This window comes from Chelonia mydas, chromosome 2 (assembly GCF_015237465.2).
Source record: "Chelonia mydas isolate rCheMyd1 chromosome 2, rCheMyd1.pri.v2, whole genome shotgun sequence".
Taxonomy (NCBI): Eukaryota; Metazoa; Chordata; order Testudines; family Cheloniidae; genus Chelonia; species Chelonia mydas.
Genome location: NC_057850.1, coordinates 226,011,731 through 226,032,746, shown reverse-complemented (window position 1 = coordinate 226,032,746; position 21,016 = coordinate 226,011,731). Strand labels below are relative to the sequence as shown.

Sequence of the window (21,016 nt, the reverse complement as noted above, 5' to 3'; positions counted from 1 at the left end):
CATATTCAATTCATATCTCAGAACACCAACAAAAACATTTCCATATTTTTCTAGTGGAAATGACATAGAGCCTTTTGCCCTCCCTTTTTAAAAGCACATGACGGAATAATACGGCATTGTATTTAAAATGTAAAATCTAATGATGCGACCTTGTATTTGCATTTTCAAGGTGTTACCTCAGGCGTGTGCTTTGCTATCTCTCTAATTAAAGTTGCAGCATTTTTCTTGACATATTCATCTGAGTCCTTCAGGCATGTGAGTACAACTGGGAAAATTTCTGCTTCAACCGCCATTTCTGCAAGATCCACAGAATGCTTTGCTATTTGGCTGAGAGCTGAAAGCACCTGACGCTAGTAAACAGAAAATGTTTTATAAGTTATTATTATTATACAAACACCCCACAACACACAGAGTATCATCATACACACAATCTGCTCCATGAAAAAACAAAGCAACACTGAGCAAACAACCAAAGCTATACTGAGTCAATTCACATACCAGTCTAATAGCTGAGAGTATTCACTAGTATCTAATAAAAGTTTCTCCTTAGGTTTACCTCTTAAAATATGCTATATAACAGAAACACAAATACAAGTCATAATTTAACACTATATCTTAAAAGAAAATATAGAAAACTATAGTAATTGCTTTTGCTTGCAAAGCATAAGATTGAGACCACAGCTCTTATATTTAAAATATTCCATTTAAGTGTTTAGCTATATTCCTTTTAATCATGATATTTTATTATTTATTTATAGCTGTAAGAATAAGACAGTAAAACTATACACAGGAATGGAACTATATTTTCTATAAACTAAACTATAAATATGACAACTTAAGAGCTATTGAAACAAATATTCAATGTATTCCAAAAACAAATGCATTACTGTATTTAAATATTAAATGAAAATGTTTTTATAACACAACCAGAAATGTGTAACTCTGCTTTCCAGTAACTGGGTTGTGCACGTAATACCTATTAAATCCATTTAACAGGTCTTAAAGTTTAGGGGCTTGGATTTTACATTTAACACCAAATTTGTTTCTTAGATGTTACTACATAAACCTCTCTGTGCACTGCTACCCTCGAACACAAACACTATTCATTTGAAAGACTAGTTTCACTGTTCCTTATTGAGGAGCTATTGAACACACAAAAATAATCAGAACTCTTTATCAACTGTGTAGTTATGCTTTTTTTGTTAGACATTTCAATAAGATCTTTCTAAATAAATATGGATACCAATGTCCTCAGTTTAGTAACAAATAATGCCTGGTGTAATTTAGAAAAAAAAAATTTAAGTACCTTCAGTTTAGCATCAGGGTTCAGGATCATCTGAGCTAAGTGAGCAATAGCCCCCGCATCCACTACTGTCTGGGCTAACTCTGGAGAATGCTTTGAAATATCACTGAGGGCTGAGGCAGCAATCCTTTTCAAAGCAATTTCTGGCTCCTGGATACAGAGTACTAAAAGAGGAACAGCTCCTGCATCCACCACAGCTTGTGACAGTTCTGTAGGTCCAAGAAAAGTAATTAAGTGAGTATGGGTGACTGACCCTTGTGCAAGCCATTTTTCACCCTGACAGATAGAGCAAAGGAAAAAGGGGAGGGTGTACTTCACTGTCTCGACATCTGCATTTCAAATCAGCCCTCCTGGTTTCATAAACCATGTGGACCAATCCACAACTGAAAAGAATACAGGTCAATAGATGGACCCCCATTTACATGCACACATTTGAGGTAGATTAAGCTGAAATGGTTTGTTATTCTGTGTTTAAAAAAAAAAAAAAGAGTAAGCAGATGTCAGCTGTTTAAGCCCTGGCTATTCTGCACTGATCAATAGGCAAGCATTTTATGCATGGCTAACAACAGAGAAAGCTAAAGTACCAAAATTTTACCAACCACCCTAATTAGACAACATTTTGTCTATTTAAATGATAAGCAGATATTAATATGGATCATGTGCCAAATACAGCAATACTATTTTTTAAAAAAACATATGTTTTACACTGTTCATTGAAAAAAAAATGCACCTTGTTTTGTAACAGAACTCCGCTAAGAATTGCCACCGTCCATTTAAAAGAAGAACATTTTGATGGCACTAAAATACAAATTCTACCACATATATTTAGCTAAATGAGGTGTATTGTCATTGTGAGATTATGCATTTGAGTTTAGCACAACATCCTTAGCTAACTTCATCTTAATTTAAAAAAACCATGTAATTAGCTGACTTATTCAAGAACTGTAGTATTAGAAATTCATTAGCTCTCTCCCTATATTTGGCATTAATCACAGTAATGAAATAAGAAATTATTAGATAATGAGGTGCAAAAACTACATGATAGCCATTTTAAGATGTTGAGGAATGAATACAAAACACATTAGTTTCAAATAACCTTTTAGTGTCTTAAATAAGGTTTTGCTACGTTCTATCCTTGTTATGCACATCCATTCTTATCTTTAACATTTAACTTGGTTTACAGTACCATGGCAACATATGGCTATTGTATTTCAAGGACCTAGCTTAGCTTTTCATTTACAGTCCATCAATCAAGGCTTTCCATATTAAGAAACATATACATATATATATACACACACACACACATATTTTACACACACACAATCTTTCATTAAGTGTGTATAGTTATGCAGTCATTATGCTGCTTGTATTTTGTTAGTACCAAATCATCTTTATGACTCTATGTGTTTTTTGAATTAGTAGACCACAGATGCTCACCCTGACATGCATTGAACACACATGTTTTTACACTGTACTTAGGACTTTACATGGTTAAAGTAATTGTTTTTATGAAGCAATATTTATATTATAAATACAGGAATTTTTAAAAGATTATTACAATTAATCTTCCAGGGTTCACTTTCAAAGAACTATTTTATTGAAAATTAGGGATTTGCGTATATACCCAAGTCATATGCATCTAATACACACTCACACAGCAGATATCTCTCTCTAAAAGGTAAAGCGATACATATATATACAAAGCCCAGGATTTCAACAAAACTCTGTGTTGGAGTGTGCATTTACAATCACGACTTCAAAACAAAATTTAGTAAAGAAGGTTATTTGAGCACAAAGATATTGAATGCAAGTGACAAACTGTTGCATTTTATGTATTTTTAATGAAAAATGTGTAAAGTAATACTTGACTCCCACCAAAAATATGTTTTGGTATTGTATACTAATTGATATAGACACATGATTTACTCCTAATCAAAAGGTCAGTTAAAGAAAGAGAATATCCAGAAAAATAAAAACAGACAGTCCAGCTGAGCAGCCTACTAATGTAACAGCCTCTTTAGAGGCAACTTCAAAGGCACCATCGCAATTGCCTGAAGACTGCCAAGGAGATGATGCCAAGGAAATCACATCAAGGAGATAGGTGATGCTGCTGGAAAAATATATTTCGTGGCGTACTGTCAGGATATTGTCATCACCTTTTATAAAGAAAGAGGAGGAAGAGGAGAAGTGGTATAATGTCTTAAGGTCACCGCTAAGCCCTAACACGTTTTTTTTAAATTAATGATCCACAAAATTTAAAAAGGAACACAAACTAAGTGTGATTTAGTTTAAATCTTTTCTGAAGGTCTAGAAGACTGATAACATTTAAATACTAATTTAAACATGACCAATATGAACCATGAGTATCTGCTTTTCTGATATTGTTTGTAAGATGTATCTGTTTGCATGGCTGAAGACATAATTAATGTAGGCTCCCAACTGCACCCCTTACATCCACAAAGGTAGGGGGAAGGTGGGCTGGCAGAGGAGTGAGCAGGTTGAGACAGGGCTGCAGGGAAACACATATCATTCCCATCCCCCCACACCACTAATGCCTAGCATAGCCCAAGACAGAAATGTAACATGGCCTGGGGCATAACACTGATGGGAAAATCTCCATTTAAAGGGTTCCTTCTTGGCATGGCTTTGTTGGAGCTACGCTGCCAAAGAGTAGGGTCAGCCAATGACAAATTCAGTGGCCCTGGCTTATCTCTGATTCCCCAAGATTCAAGAGCTTTGTGTGTGGTCCCTGTGGCCTGTTCTTTAGGGGGGACTGGGACAAATTCTTCCCCCAACAGAAAAATTGCAGAGAAATCTCTGTGATGTTTACCTTGTGGAGATTTTAATTCCTTTAGCCCTCTCCTATAAGCTTTCCTGTAGCATGGGGGAGGGGATCAGGCCCCACATTTGCTCATGTCAGTGTTTAAGGAGAGACGCAAGATTCCAACCGTTCATTTCCCCCTGCCCCCAATCTTGCTACCTATCCTCACTGTCATACCCTACCCCATCATTTCCCTTGCTCTCCGTGCCCAAAATCCCAAATGCACTTCCCATATGCTGTCATTAGGTCTGTGTTCTCTCTCCACTAGTGGCCAAATGATTTTTTCCATCCATACATTCTTTGAGTTGACACAGCCCAGTTTAAGCCCTGCCAACATGCATTAAGAAAGAGCAGTGGTCAAAGAAACACTCATCATCTGTTTTCAGAAACCTTCTCATTTGCTTGTGTTTATCTACAAAGTGCACATGTGAAACAAAATTTATTTTTCTCAAAAACAGATTCAATATAGCTTCACTTTCTATAGTGTCTTTCATTCAAACTATACCCCCCCAAGACACTTTAGAGAGTTAAATTATACAATTGCAAAGTTTTTTTCTCTCACTCTCTCTCTCACACATGCAGAGGGAGAGAGAGGGTGGAAAAACTGATAAGGAAAGGGAGAAAAAATATTTTTTCAGGTGAAGTTTGAAAGCAAATGGAGAGACAAAAATAGATAGGGAAGCTGATCTGGATGGAAAGAGATACAATAAAAGCATCTTCATCACAAAAAGTGTAAAGATTATGTGGAGAGACAGAGAGGAGGCCAGTGCCTAATGAACAGAGGGAGGAGAAGCAGAGAGATGAGAGGTTCCTGAGGCAGTCTGGTGCTGGTCCTTGAAAGATTTTAGAAAACAAGAAGGGTAGTTTTGAACTGGAACCTGAAATGGGGAACAAGGGGAATTGTCTGGTCACATGGATGATGTGGCAGTTCTTCTCTGTCCACAAGAGAAAGCAGGAAGCATTATGCTGGGCAACAGGAGAGATCTGTGAAAAGGAATTGCTATCGTCAAGATAATCAAAAATGAAAGGAGGATTCCAGCAAGGTAGAGTCAAGGCACTGACATACATGGGCAACACTGCAGAGAGGCCAACAGGAAGATTTGCAGACATGGGAAATGTGAAGGGATAAGGAAACCTCAGAGTCAATGACACCAAGATTACAGACAATGGAAAGTCAATGGAGAGGATGGAGTTGTACCTAAATGAAGCTGAGATCAAGTCATGAGTTTTGTTGTTCACCAGAAGTGGAAAGTGAACAGGGAGCAGCAGTCATTAAGAGCCTGATTCAAAGTCCAATGAAGTCAATGTGGGTTTTTATGCTGACTTCCAAAAGCTTTGGATCAGGCCCCAGAAGTGTCAAAAGAAATGAACATTTGACTATTACTAGTGTAAAAAAGTGTTAATTAATAGTAATTGGTTGATTGCTCATCAGTGATGGTGCCCCAACGACCAATGTGGTTATGGGAGTGATGATGATGATGAATTGTAAAGATAAGAGGGCAGGAAGTGAAAAGCTAGGGGCTACAAAATGAATCTTCTGGCCCTCCATAGAGGAGAGGTCTTGGTGCAAAATGGAAATCACCACCAGAGTCAGAAAGAGGGCAAGCAGTCCGATAAGTAAGAGTGGAAGCATGGCTACAGGGAACCAAATGCACAGCTAAGTTGCTGGTGTAGGCAGACAAATTCAACCATAATGACAGGCTTCAGAGGGGTAGCCGTGTTAGTCTGTATCAACAGAAACAACGAGGAATCCTTGTGGCACCTTAGAGACTAACAAATTTACTTGGGCATAAGCTTTCATGGGCTATAACCCACTTCATCAGTGTATTTTTCACTCCATGCATCTGATGAAGTGGGTTACAGCCCATGAAAGCTTATGCCCAAGTAAATGTTAGTCTCTAAGATGCCAAAAGGACTCCTCATTGTTTTTGCTAATACAGACTAACACAGCTACCCCTCTGAAACCTGCCACTAGTGAGTATATCACAGGTCCCTCCTCTGTGCCACTCTGCAAAGGATAGGAGTTATGTTCCACAGCTACAGAGCCTTGGCTCTTGATGTTTGGTGGCCCCTATATGACCTGTAGCAGTTCTGGGTTCAATCTTTCTCTTATGTTGACCAAGATGGCAGCTATCACAAATGCAAAACTCCCATTTACCTCAGGGGGAGTTGGACTGGGCCCTGAGTCCTTTGTTACCTTTAGAACATTGTATCCCATCCAGATCAGTCAGTTGAAGCTGACACAGGATTGATACAATACTCACACATCTTCATTAAGAACTGAGATGAGTATTCCAACTATTGTTCTCTCTATGAAGCCATGAGATTATACTGCTAAGCCATCAACCAGGCCTTATTTCTATTCATTTATAAACTAAAATCATAGCCACCAAGTTTTGTGCAACAACTAGGATCCAAGTCCTAGAATCAGAGAGAGGGGGATTCCAGGGCTTTAACCTCACAGCCTCATGGTATGAAAGATTCCCCTTCATGTGTAACATTTTATGTATATTTTAATGAACTAATTTGCATATAACAATAATGTTAGTATTAAACAAATTGTATGAATTTATTGCTGATTAGAGGATTTGCTTGATGGCTCTGATGAAGTCCCACACACTGCCAGCATGCATCAATCCTAAACAGGGTGCAGGAGGAGAACAACTTTCCATTAGGGAAAACAACTTCCATTAGGGAAAATTTCAGTCTCCACGATTCATCCAGTTGTTCGTCTCTCGCTCAGGTCTGCCAATTCATGCAAAGCATAGCTTATGATGCAGGAGCTGGAACTGAGATCTGTCAAACTTCTCTCATACAGGGGCCACCAAACATCCATTAGATGGTAATTTTTAATCCCTACTGAACTGGACTGGATTCAAACTGGTGACAAATAGGTGCAAAGCTCTATCTCATACCAATGCCCTGAGACATGTGGCACCTTTGAGAATGTGGCTTGTTTTCATATAATCATAGAAATGTAGGGCTGGAAAGGTCCTTGAGAGGTCATCAAGTCTAGCCCCCTGTGCTGAGGCAGAACCAAATAAATCTAGACTATCCAACCTGTTCTTAAAAGCCTCCAGTGATGGGGATTCCACAACGCCCCTTGGAAGCCTATTCCAGAACTTAACTATCCTTTATAATTAGAAAGTTTTTCCTAATATCAAGCCTAAATCTTCCTGCGATTAAGCCCATTACTTCTTGTCCTGCCTTCAGTGGACATGGAGAACAACTGATAACCTCCTCTTTGTAACCTCCCTTAATGTATCTGTTATCAGGCCCTCCTCCTGTCTTCTTTTCTCAAGACTAAACATACTCAGTTATTTTAATTTTTCCTCATAGGGCAGGTTTACTAAACGTGCCATCATTTTTGTTGCATTCCTCTGGACTGTTTCCAATTTATCCACATCTTTCCTAACGTGTGGAGCCCAGAATTGCAGACTGTGCTTCAGCTGAGGCCTCACCAATGCAGAGTGGAATGGGATAATTACCTCCCGTGTCTTACATACGATACTCTTGATAAAATACCCCAGAATTACATTAGACTTTTTTGCACCTGCATCACATTGTTGACTTATATTCAATATAAGATCCACTATAACCCCTCAGATACTTTTCATCAGTACTATCACCTAGCCAGTTATCTAAGTGGACCTGACGAGACAAGATCGCACATTCACTGAAGCAGTCTGAAATTGGGGCCAATTACTCAGACAATACTTGAAATCACCTGAAAAAGAACTGCAATTCTAGGACTTACAAGTTTGGGGGTGATGTTGGGAATCAGAACTAGTAGAAGCTATTGCCTATCAATTACACTTGGATCTTTTTATATGTGTGCATCAGAAATTAAAGTGTTTTCTTTCCCACCTTTCTTCCCAGATTTCTTTCTCTAGCTTGTGGACCATGCTTGACCCTTTGTAATGAGACAGTTACACCTATGGCCCAAATCATCTCACAAGGTAGTATCAAAATGTTCAAAGTAGCAGTGTTGGACTGGAAGAGCTAGCACTGTGATTCACTAAAGGAAACCGGGATGGGAAGAGGGCTGGACAGAAACGAAAAAGTCGGATTTGTTGTCAGAAGTTGTTGTCAAAAGTCAGAAGTTGAGCTGTTCCACCAGGAAGAGGTAGGAGCTTGGTCTACATGGACAGAAGTTCTGGAAAGATGACTTTATTAAGTCAAGTGCTGACCTTTTGGGAGCTTACACAAGCAATGTGTCCTACTCTCTGGACATATAAGCAAGATCTATAATCAAGTGCCCACTCACATAAAAACAACAAAAGACAACATTCAAATTCATACTAAATACAATATTTCAGAATATAAAATCATTTCAACAGCTACAATTATTACAGGGTCAACACACTAAGCTCTTTCATCCAAATAAACACCAGCTATTTCCCCCCCAAATACAAGTGGTCAGGGGAGTTTGACCTCACAACCCTGAACTCCACAGCACAACCCTCTACCACTTGAACTAAAGGAACAGTGGTAGAAGTAAGCTATTACCCTGGATCAGCCCTTAAATAGGAACATGATATACACATTAAGAGTAGTGTTACACAACTATATGTGAGAGAGTAGTAGACTGTTGGGTACCAGATTCCTGGGATCTGTTCCTGGCTCTGGGAGAAGAGTGTGGTCTAGAGGTTAAGAGCAATGATTACAGATAGTATAGTCAAGCCAATAGATTTGGCATATTTGTTCTGAAAGGCGGTGCAGCCAAGCAGATGAGATTTGGTTCTGTGATGTTAGGTGACATCAGTTCTATTCCGAGTTTTCCCAGAAGTGATGTTGTACAACCTCTCAGTTATGCTATTTGTTAAATTAAGGGAATAAATGCTGGAGGGATTAGGAGTCCTTGTTCAGTAATAAGGGCTATGAAGTGCACAGAAATATTAAAACCACTCAGTAAAAGGGATGAAGTCAGAATCTGTGGTTTGCTGGTCCTCATCCCAATGCATCTCCTCCTAAGCCAAAGGGCATTTCATGGGGGAATGCCTCTCTCATGTTGCCAGGCATTAAGGTCTGCCAAATATACAGGTCTGAAACTTGGTGGATTGGTAAAATAGAGTAGAATTCAGTTCCAAATGTAAGATTTAATGTCGGGGAGAAATCATTTTCTGAGTTATAAATTACAATAAATCAACTTATCACAATGTGTAATCACTTTTAAACAAACAATATTACGGTGAAAGATAGCACACACAAAAACTATTACCTGCATTATGTCTGGCAATATACCCAAGTGCCCAGGCTGCAGCTTCCTTTACTCCAGGGTCAAAATCTTCCAAGCAAATCACAAGTGTATCCAGTGCTCCACAATCAACTATCGCTTGGGCTAGCTGAGGAGAATGTTTACCAACCGCTCTTAACACAAATGCAGCTGCTTTCTTGTAGAAACGCTACACAAATTGGAAACAAAACAAAACATACATTTTTACTGACATCATTTACTTCAAAAATCAAAAAGATCAGAACAAATATTAGAATAAGTATTTTACTATTACTATTTATTAATTCCTATTGCAGTAGCACATAAGCACCCAAATTAGGGATGAAGGCTCCATTGTACAAGACACTGAACAGACAATTAACACATACAGACCCTGCCCTAGTCAGCTCACAATCTAAGATGCTGACAGTATGCAACAGATAAACAAACAGACAAAATGGGAGGGTTGAGGAGGTGTGACAAAAAGGTAACAGGAAAGATACATATATCTGCATAAATGAATGCTCAAAACTCACAAAAGCTATGCAAATACAATAAATCTGATCTGTTGGACCAGACTGTGTATATTATGCACCTATCTGCCCCCAGCACAGGGTAAGCTCCAGGACAGATTCTATCTAAGGTATTTATATGGCCTCCAATACTGTAGAATGTTTTTATCCTCACAAGCCCAATAATATTACTTCCATTTTACAGATGGGGAACACTCAGACTAATGGACAGATTTTCAAGAGTATTTAGGCACCTAATGATGCAGATAGATGCCTAATAAGATTTTCAAAAATTCCTAAGTGAGTTGGATGCCTAAGTTTCAATGAAGTCTATGAGAATTAGGCACTAGCCTGCTTTATGTGCTGTTATAAATTCCACTGGCTGCCTATGTACATCATTAAGTACCTACATACCATTAAAATGCTGGCCCTAAATGATCTGCTCAACGTCTCTCAAGTCCCAAGCTAGTACCCTAAACACTGGATCACCCTTCCTCTCTAACTCTCTTAGGACAGCATAGCATGCTCCCCTTTGTGCACCTGGCCATCTCTCTTCCCTACCCGCTTTGGGTTCCTTGTGCCCCTGTGGGCACTAGAAGGGAGCAGTCCTTGTGCTTTCTCTGAGCAGTTACCAAGATTGTGCCTTGGCTTTGTGTGGGGAGTACACAGGTGACTGTGAAGCATCTGAGGGCCAACACCTCCTACATGCCTATTGTGATGGGGTTTACAGACCCCTCACTAAGACTAAAGGAGCAAGACCAAGCCAAGAAGGCCCCGCCCCTCAGCAGCTGCAGAATATGCTCCAAAAGGAGGACCTGCTTAAAATGGTACTCTGGCAATCAAGCTGGGGGAGAGTGAAGGAAAGGCTGTCTGTAAGAAGGAAGCCAGTTAGGAGAAGAACCTGGACCGTGGGTAAGACCTCACTGGGCAGCCAGGGTCCTGACCGCTTTTTCTTTCCCCTTCTACCTGACAAGGGGAAATCACTGGACACCGCAATTTGGAAGCCCCAGCTGACTACCTGAATCACTGAGACTGCTTGAACAACCTTCTGTGAGGAGGGAAGCAGAGGGCTGTGACCATGCTCCAAACTGAAGAGAGCACTGTGAAGATAGGAAGTGGCCCACGGAAGGCTGATCTGGGGTATCAGTTAGTGGGGATGGAAGCATACCACCCCCATCTTCCCTTTGGTCCCTGATCCAGGATCCAGTTGAGAAGGAGGGCCCAGCTCTCCCTACCCTTCCGTCTTCCCCTAGCCCAACTGAGGGCAACCCAGAAAAGGACAGACTGTAACTTGGCTAACATGCCCCCAGACTGCCTGACAAGGACCCCTCCCTCAGGACTTTGGAAATTAATGAGCTGTGGCCAACCTACTAGGCCTGCTGGCCCCTAAGTGAACCGTGCTACACCTATAAAAACGGGCCAGACAAAATCTAGTCTTCATGTAGTTAGTGTGCAAATTGACAGATGTTAGCCTAAGGGCCTGATCCCAATGAAATTAAAATGGCAGAACTCCCCAGGACTTCAGTGGCAGAAGGACCTGGTTCTGAAATTGAAAAATAGGTTGCTTTTAATGAAAAAGATATTTTGAATAAGAATAATAACCCTAAAAAATTTGTGTCTCTGCCCAAAGCATAATTTAATAGGAATAATATATCCATGATAGGGCAGATCCCAGCTGGTGTAAACTGGCATAGCTAAATGGAGCTATGCCAGTTTACACCAGCTGAGGATCTGCCCCGTTATACACCCTTCTGTGTGTGCATGTGCATTATTCCTGTTATACTGTGGGGAAAAGACAATTTTTAGGGTTTATTCTTATTCACAATATGTTGTTCTTGAAATAAAACACATTCACAAAAAGCATTTAGAATGTGCTATAAAACCTTTTTTATTTTCACTCAGTTTATATGACAAAACACTGATCTGATGTTTGATCCTGTAATTCCTGCACATGTATAAGTCAATGGAAGTTCCACGTATGGAGTGCTCACAGGATCTGATCCTTTTTTATACTGATGCATAAAATGAATGGAAAAGGAATGCATAGGGAATTGCCCATAGGAACTAACAAATTACTTGCATGTCTTGCTAAACTCTGTATGAACTGGATAATTAGTTTCCTTCACTTGCCCTCAGTCACTAAAGCACGGTAGGCCTTCTGTGACCTCACACTAATCTTGCTGATGCCCCAAGTGATTTTGAATCACAGCTGCCTCCTGGATGCATTGACAGTATAGACACTAAAATGGAAAAGATAAGTCAAGGCATCTATGTTAACTTTCTATAGTTTCTGCTATCAAATAAATGATGTAACATCAAACAAACAACAAAGACCATAATTTTCTCTCTGTTAAATAACCAAATTATTTATAACTTTGTCTAAGTCCTACTTTGCTTCCATACTATATACACATATTTTAGAATGAATGGGTGATTTCCTTCAATAATAATATGTAATTTTATTATGGCTGTAGAAGTATTAATCAGATATGCAACAATGAAAATATTATTTGATTAGTGATTACTTCTGAATTCTCAAAAGATGAAAAGCTATGTAATTTCATTTCAGTGATAAGCATTGATATTTTTAATTCTTCTGAATCTAAAACAACAAAACTACAATCTAAATGCAGTTAAATAAATTGGAATTGTAGCCATATTTTAACTCTCAAATTTCTGTATTTTCCAATCACTAGGAACTATGTTTGAAAACATTGCTGTTAACCTAAGTTAGGATCCTAAAATTGGAATCCATCCAAAAACTGTAGGAAAAGTGGGGGAGAGCCTGTCAGATATATTTGTGCTATATCATATGACATTTTATTTGACAAACAAGCAGATTAAATCCTTTTAATGTATTGTACTGTGTCTGTGCCAATAATTAGATTTTATATTCCTTGTGCTATAAAAGTTTCCAAATGTTCATGTTTGGAAATGTTAACTACAGGATAACTGCAGTTCAATTATGTGCATTTTATAAGCGTTCAGAATTAAAGACAAATTCTAACCAATTATCAGTACAGCATTTCTGATTATTTAAAAAAAATCAGCCTTCTACAAATCCTTTCATTAACACTTCAGAAAAATAAAGCTTCCATGAATATATTACAGATAATGCAAAATAAGAATTTTTAAATGTCTCATTGAGTTACAATTATGACTACAGTATATTTTGACCTACCAGGAGACCAATGTACATGCTATACGTAACTTCAGTACATGTATTACTGCACTAAGAGTCAAGACAGTTCATTATGTTTTTTTTTCACTGGCAGTTAAATTGTTTAAGAAAATAAAAATTCCTTACATTCTGTTCAGCCAGTGAATATACAAGCTGCGGAAGAATGTCTCCCTTAACAACCGCCTCTGCCAGGTCATCGTTATAATTGGCAAGTCTCCCAAGAGCCAAAGCAGCAGTCTGTTGAATAGTTGGGACCACGTCCAACAGAAGAGGCCTCAGCAAAGACATTACACCTGAGTTGCATTAGGAAGAAGAAGAAAGAAACAACACAATAAGCAAAGATTTATCTAAACAGACTTTTTTTCATAAAAACAAATTAAATAGACTCTTACAAGTAGCAGAAACTTGTGGTAAATTCACAAATGTTCCACTGAAAATTAATCAAATATTTGCCTGTTCCTGCTAATGTCTAACATTCCCATCTGTTTTCCTGCAAGTAAAGATGTATTTGCAACACATGGGTGGGCGATGTATTATATCTAGGTACTGATTTGCCCCTCCTCTCCTCCCGGCACTTGAATTAATGTCTGTAAAGTTCTCAGATACTTATCTATCACCACAACTTCCCTACGTAGTAGGGAAGTACTGTTATCCCCATTATACATGTGAGGAAGCAAGTCTCATTTCCAGTTCAGCACAATAATCACAAAACCATCTTTCCACTCCTCTCCTGATAGTCCATCTGGCATATAACAATATACCTAAGCAGGTGAGTATTTGGGGGCAAATCTTGAGAAATCAAGCAAAATCTTTTTATTTGGGCTTTGCTCTACATGAAGTCATCCTGGCCCCAACAGGCCAGGACATCTGGACAGAGGCTACAGCTCCTATAGCAGATTATGGGAAGAGTAGCAGGTCTGCTTTGCCAGACACAGATTTTTTTCACCCACAACGTTTAAAGATCTACCAGCTATGCCCTTGTCCCCCTTATGGCTAGTCTACATTCTCTTCCTCCACAGTGAGCTGCAAAGACCTGCTGGGCATACAGGAATATGGAATCTTCTTTTGCAACATCTCTGCTGATTTTATTCCCTTGTAGTCCCCACAACCAGTTTTTAAAGTGCTTCTGGGACTTAGATTCCCATAGGGCACTCCAGGATTTGGTCCTCTCTTAGAAACACAGTTTAGAGATACTTAACCATCCTCATAATGACAGGTTTCAGAGTAACAGCCGTGTTAGTCTGTATTCGCAAAAAGAAAAGGAATACTTGTGGCACCTTAGAGACTAACCAATTTATTTGAGCATAAGCTTTCGTGAGCTACAGCTCACTTAAGCTTATGCTCAAATAAATTGGTTAGTCTCTAAGGTGCCACAAGTACTCCTTTTCTTTTAACCATCCTCCAATCTCACTTTTGAAAATTCTAATAGCAAATATAAAAGTTATAATACTCACAGGACATCACAATAGTATTAATCACTTTTTCAAATATAAAACTATAAACATTACAAATAGAAGCAGTTTAAACTCTTATTTAAAAAAACAACAAATATGATACCAAGGAAATGCAAATATGCACAAGAAATTCCATCCTGGGCTTCTGGTGATGAAATATTAGGATGTTCCTCTTGATTTATGCTGCCACCACAACCTATTGATGGAATTACACCAGATTACATTACATACATTATAGTGACTAATTTGGGGAGCAAGAGCTGTAATATATTGCTTTCCAGATAGAAGAGTTATTGATATTTCATTATTATTGTAATAATTATTATTTATTATGTATTTATGGTAGTGCCCACAACATGCTAGCCAAACATAAAAAAAGAAAACTCCCTAACCTAAGGAGCTTACATAATGGATGTACCCTGCGGAACTGAGAGTTTGGGTATATTGTTCCTCACATAATTAAACTATGCAGAGAGATAAAACATTTTAATCTGGAGCAGTTTTGAACCACATTTTATACCCTACAAAATACATAAAATACCCTACAAAGCAGAGCCAAATCTAATATAACCTAAAGAAGAAACACAAAACAAAAGTTAGGAGATACGTGCATGTCTGCATAAAGAACACAATATGTAGAGGAGGGGAGGTTACTTATTATACTAACTGTGGTTCTTTGGAAGTGTTGCCTCCATATGCTAAGACTTGGTGGACGCGCTACCTCAGCTGTAAAGCAGTGGTTGCAATGGGCACAAGAGCCCTGCATCACAGCCTTGAATGTTCAGAGCTATGGTAATTACACTCCATCTGTCTCTGTTTTTTCAACAACACCAGTTTGATTCAGCTGATCTAGCCCACTGTCTGTAGTGACAAGTGGAACAGAGGGGGTTCTCCCAAGGGCTCAGTGACCCCATCAACTTTGCCAGCACCAGGTTAAGAGACCATGATGGAACAAGTTATTTTTATGAGTCTTGTGATGGTGAGTGACTGAAAAACTTTAGAACTGCCCACTGGCAAATTATACACTGGCGTTTCAGACTGACTCACCTGGCTAGAAGACAAGGAGAGAATAAGAGACCAAGTACAAAAAATAATCCAGAATAGATTATGGGGATGCATACTGTGGAGATGAATTATTACCAACTTTGTGCCAGGTTACTTAGCCCACCACCAATGAAAGACTTGCACAGAGGGGCTCTGTGGAAGGCAAAATCAGGCTTGGCATCAGTGAAATTCAGGCAAAGAACACTGCTGAGGTTCTCACTGCCAATGAGGCCTCTGTGCCTAAAATGGTTTTAGGCACTACAGCCACAGCTCTCAATCTGTCTGGTACTAATTTCTTTGGTGACTGTGTCATGTGACTTGTCTGGTTTGAAGCTGAAAGTGGCAGATTCTGGTCAATCACAGGAGTAGATGGTTAATCTGATGATGTCAGATCCATGGCCAGGCTTGTAAATTGTCCTCAGTGAGGGAGGCACAGAGCCTCACCTGCCTAATGGTGCATATTCAAGGTGGAAAGGCCCTACACACCAAGCAACAAATCAGGAAATAAGCTTCCCCCAAACAAAACAGCCAGCAAGAATGCTGGTCCGCCTCTGGGAACATGGAAGAACACAAAATACACCACTTGATTCCACACTCATTATTTAGTTCATGACCATGACCAAAATATCTAAGGGCCTAGGTCCATTATAAAATTAAATGTACACAGTTACCTGATACTTACTAGCTAGCTGACTAAATTAACAACATACTGAAATGAAGAGATTTATGATCACGAGAAAGATCACTGTTTCTGGCCAGGAGAGAATGAGCCTACATCTGTAGCTGTCTGTGAAAAGGAAGTAATGGAACCATCTAGGGCCACACAGACCCTTTAAAAATCTCATCTCAGAACATCAAGTGCTGCGAGAGGAAGCTTGTGCAACCCCAATGGGCACTACTTCCCAGAAAATTCCTAAAGCCCTGTCCTACAAATCAGAATATGCAGAGGTCCCTCATTGAGGGAAAAACAAAAATTAAATTCTAATACATGCACAACATTATGAAGGCACTGATAGCAGCTCTGGAGTTAACAATGAACCAGGATTTTCCTTTTAATAGTAACTTTGCAATCTTCTAGTTATTTATCATTGGACCATATTCCAAAGAAAGGCAACACTGGGCCCTATATAAATATTTCTTTGGTCATGGAGGTACATTTGGGGCCTATTCTGCTCAAGCCAAGAGGTGGTCTTTGGAGTCTTGACAATGATCAAGGGCCTGATCCTCCCGTACTCCTTCCGATATGATATCAATGAGAGTTCATGCAACTCTTTGCAGGAGACACTTATCATCCCAGAGGATTGGCCACTAAATTATTATCCACCCACGCTATAAGATGAAAGAAGTTTATCATTATTAATAAATTATTTATACATCACTTTGAAATATGCTAGGTACTTTACAGAGTATATAAAAAGATAAGACCTGGTGCTAACTCCAAAAATCTTATGTTATCAATTTTTATAATCTCATTTTTTTTATAAACCATCAACCTCCCCTTCATGAGATGTTACTGCTTTTGCAGCCAATAATTTCTTATCTTTCCTTTTAAAATGACACGTTGCACGCTCAATCCTCCATTCCTGACACAATGCACAATGCCCACTGAAGATCCGGTTGAGCACAGAGCGATCAGGCACTCTCTGCATCTCCATACTACATAGAATTCAGTAGACAAGAGCAGTGCTACTTTTACACTGACTATGATGGGTTTTCTGCTTTTAATGTATGTTAAACTTGTGCCACTCAACTTCCCTTGTCATAGCAGGAAGCACAGATCCCTCTTTTTCAGGTCAATTTATAAAATGCTCTAAGTTGCCAACAGAGCAGAAGGAAATAATCATTCTACATTTTTTGTTTCCAAGCCTTATCCAAACCTGTATTTCTATGAACATCTGTGGGTGGGCTTGAGAGTCAACAAACCTTTTTAACATTTTGAGTGGATCAAACTTTGAATGCAACAGAGACTGAAGCAGTCTAGATCTGAGGGGTCCAAGTGCCAGATCCACACTAGGTGACATTTGTGGCCTTCATGACATATCCAGATTCTGCAAAATTTAAGCTTTCATTTCTCAGAAATATACTTCTAGCCCTCATGATTGTGAAAACACAGTGATTAACGCCCTCAAGACGATATGATGCAGATTTGTCTTTGAGACAATGCAGACAGCCTGAGCCTGAAACAACTGCGCTGATGGGGGAACTCTCCTGCTGGCTATTAATTTAATTTGAGTATTAAAGCTGAATTACAGGGTCTGTCTACACTTTAAGGTGGGGGATGTGATTCCCAACTCGAGGAGACCTACTCACGCAACTCTCATTGAGGTAGCACACTAAAAAGAGTGTATAGCATGGCAATGCCAATGGCAGGATGGGCTAGCCATCCCAAGTACAGGTGCAGGGTCTTGGATGGGCATGTTCTGGGGGTAGCTAGCTTGTTCCAGTGCTCACACTACCACAGCTACACTCTATTTTTAGATCACTAGCTCAATGAGACTAGCACGTGTATGTCTCCTCGAGATGGGAATCATACCCCCATCTCGAAGTGTAAATATACCCCTAGTGACACCACTTTGAATATTAGCGTTAAATATTTCACTGATGATCATTTTAGATGATGCAATAGGGAAGGGATTTAGTGTGAAGACCATTGAATGGAGGGGGGAGGAAATATGCAATGGGAAGAAAGGAGAAGGATGGGAAAGGTTGAGAAACAGAGTAGTAATAGTGGTGATCATAGAGGAGAACATATTTTCCCAGAGTGATATATCAATGAGACAAAAAGTATTGAATAAAAGTTTTGTTGTCGTTTGAACTCAAAGCAGCCATATTGTATTCTGATCTTCATGTAAACCTTGTATTGACAACAGTGGGAGATTCACTAAGGACAGTATATAGTTCTAAAGCTATATTATACCCACAGGCCATGGTTAAAAGCAAAAGCTGGACCCTTCCACACAATGAGTTTGATTCTCCTGGTCTAGATCCTATCAGTGATCTGAGACCCCTCTTAAAAATCCACTCCTCAAAAAAAGTCCCCCCTCATCCTATGATTTCTCATTTATTGTGTGCCAGAGCATTTCTCTGACTAGCACTCATTAAATAGTTTTATACTCTCCATATATATGTTTCAATTTGGTTACTTAGAGGTTGTAAATTCTCCTCTGAAGTGCAAGTTTTAACCTCAATCTTGGCTGTAAGAAGAGCAAAGGCATCTACCTCCTTTTCCACAGCTTTTGGTGATGACAGCTCTGTCTGCAAAGGGCAGATCAGCCTGCCACAAAGGAAGACTTTCCTTCTGGAGGGTGGGCTCAACCTTGTTCCCACTGAAGTCGATGGGAGTTTTTCCAGTGACTTCAATGGGAGCAGTAACAGGTCCTTGGACACCAATTCTGCAACCGTTATTCACTCAAGCAATCCTTACTCATGCAAGCAGCCCCACTGAAATCAAATGACCCATTATACATGCTCCTTCCCTTAACATGCCAGTACTTAGCAGCAACTCCAACAGTCTCTTGATTTCCCCCCTCATCCTCATCTACAGCAAAGTCCACACCCTCTATCTCCCAAAAATGTTCCAACCAGCACCGCATGGGAATTTGTAGAATTTGAATCAAAATAATTGTAATGTTAACTTTAAAAAGCAAAGCATAAAATTAGAACAGCAGTGCAACATTTAGACATCAGAAACTCCCAACTACCTCTTCATTTTACAAATATATGGACACACATATTAGGCTATACAGCCCAACAGTAAGGATACTTTAAGTTTGGTTTGCTTTTTAAACATCAGTAAGAACTTTTACATTAATTTAAAAGACAAAAAGGCTTGTGGCTATTCTCCCTGTAAGACCATGATAATAGCTCTCTCACTATTAGTGTCAAGGCCCTGCTAGTCCTCTAATACAAGGTCTATACATTCCAGCTGGCTACTGCTTCCCAGACAATCTAGGACCCTGATTTTGTGAACACTTATGCACATGAGTAACTTTACACAGGTGTATTCTCATGCAATTCAATGGAACCACTCACAAGCATAAGCATGTGAAGGAATCAGGGATTCTGTACATGAGGGAACAAGTTGTCACCGTCACTCCTGCCCCTCCCCATCCAGGTTTGTACACCAGATACATACCTCCACACAAGCCAATTTCCATTCCCTCCCTTCCCACCTTGAAACCAATAGCTGCCAAAAGGGGAAGGGAAAAAATAGTTTAAAAAAAAAGTTTAGCTACAATATCAGAGCAACTGGGATCAGACATTGCCCCAGCACAGCAGAGAGAAGTAGAAAGAGACCATGTACTAGAATTATAGTATCAGTTCTGCTGCAGTTTTAGCTAGGTCCTGTCCAACAAACAACAAAACACATATTTGTGCTTACCTGCTAGGGGAACCTATCATAGAATGTATATGGACACAGACACCCTTTTTAAGATTAAAAATGTTTTGTATAACATAAAATACTACACAGTTTAACAAGTCTGTGCCTTTAAGAGAAGAAAGGTTACTGTTCCTACTCCAACACAACTCACATTGCCCATGTTTGTTAATCCCAGTACATCCTCCACTGCTTTTCTGCACATTCTCCCTTTTTATTACAACATTACTACTGCCCACTTAGGAACGATCCCACAGCATGCTCAGGAGGCTTTGGTGACTACACAATCTATTTACCTCTTCAAAGCAAGTGCATCAAGTCATTTTTGGCACAAACATTGCTTACAGGGATGTCAATCAACAATGCTCATCACATTCTAGTGAAAATGCAAAACTTTCTTTTTCACCCTTACTTTCCTGCTAAGCAACACATAGCACACAACAGATACTAGTCTTCTTTCTTCTGGAAGGTACTCAGATACCATGATGATGGGCTCAACATAAGAACCTGAATAGAACAGAAGCAAAACCAAATCCTTCACAGAAAAGATTCAATCTACTTCGAATTGCTGCAGTTTGGTTCACTGGGATGGGGAAGGTTCTTCCCTAGATGATTACTGAGGGAACAAGTTTAAAAGACCCATATCACCTTTTCCTGACTGAGCTCCAAAATAGAACTCAGCCATAGAAAGGAAGTAGCCTGAAGGACATTATCTCCTTGCCCCACAAATACAGATGACCAGAGATGGAAAGGAAGACATCTTACAGAGGACTGCCACCACTAGACCCAAGTATGTGGAACTGAACAAGAAAAAAATTACTGGATGGGGGGGAGGGGCAGAATGTTTTGGCACACAGCCAAATAAGAATAGGGAGCTCTTCGTTTCACCACTACCGCCCATTTAGGGGATAGCTGAATTAATTCCTACGGAGAAACAGAAGGAGCAGACAGAGAACTGGAAGTAGCAGTGCCCTACTATAGAGCTTTGATGGGGGGTTGCTTTTTGGACTTGCTGTAGATACGTCTCTTGTTACAGAGGCAGGAAAACTTTATTCACAAATTCTCTAACTTTTGTTTGCATGCAGCAATGTAGAAAGTAAAGAATAAC

At 39.4% G+C, this 21,016-nt stretch overlaps 1 protein-coding gene across 1 annotated transcript in view; it reads right to left on the bottom strand.

The window, feature by feature from the left end:
• Window positions 1-21,016, bottom strand: part of SPAG6 (sperm associated antigen 6) — a 45,703-nt gene that overhangs the window by 16,722 nt on the left and 7,965 nt on the right. The window contains exons 3-6 of the mRNA XM_037890841.2: window positions 13,159-13,325; window positions 9,346-9,529; window positions 1,307-1,512; window positions 177-350 (exon numbers count right to left, since the gene is read on the bottom strand). Of these exons, the coding sequence (XP_037746769.1) occupies window positions 177-350; window positions 1,307-1,512; window positions 9,346-9,529; window positions 13,159-13,325 (731 nt within the window). The remainder of the gene's footprint in view (window positions 1-176; window positions 351-1,306; window positions 1,513-9,345; window positions 9,530-13,158; window positions 13,326-21,016) is intronic.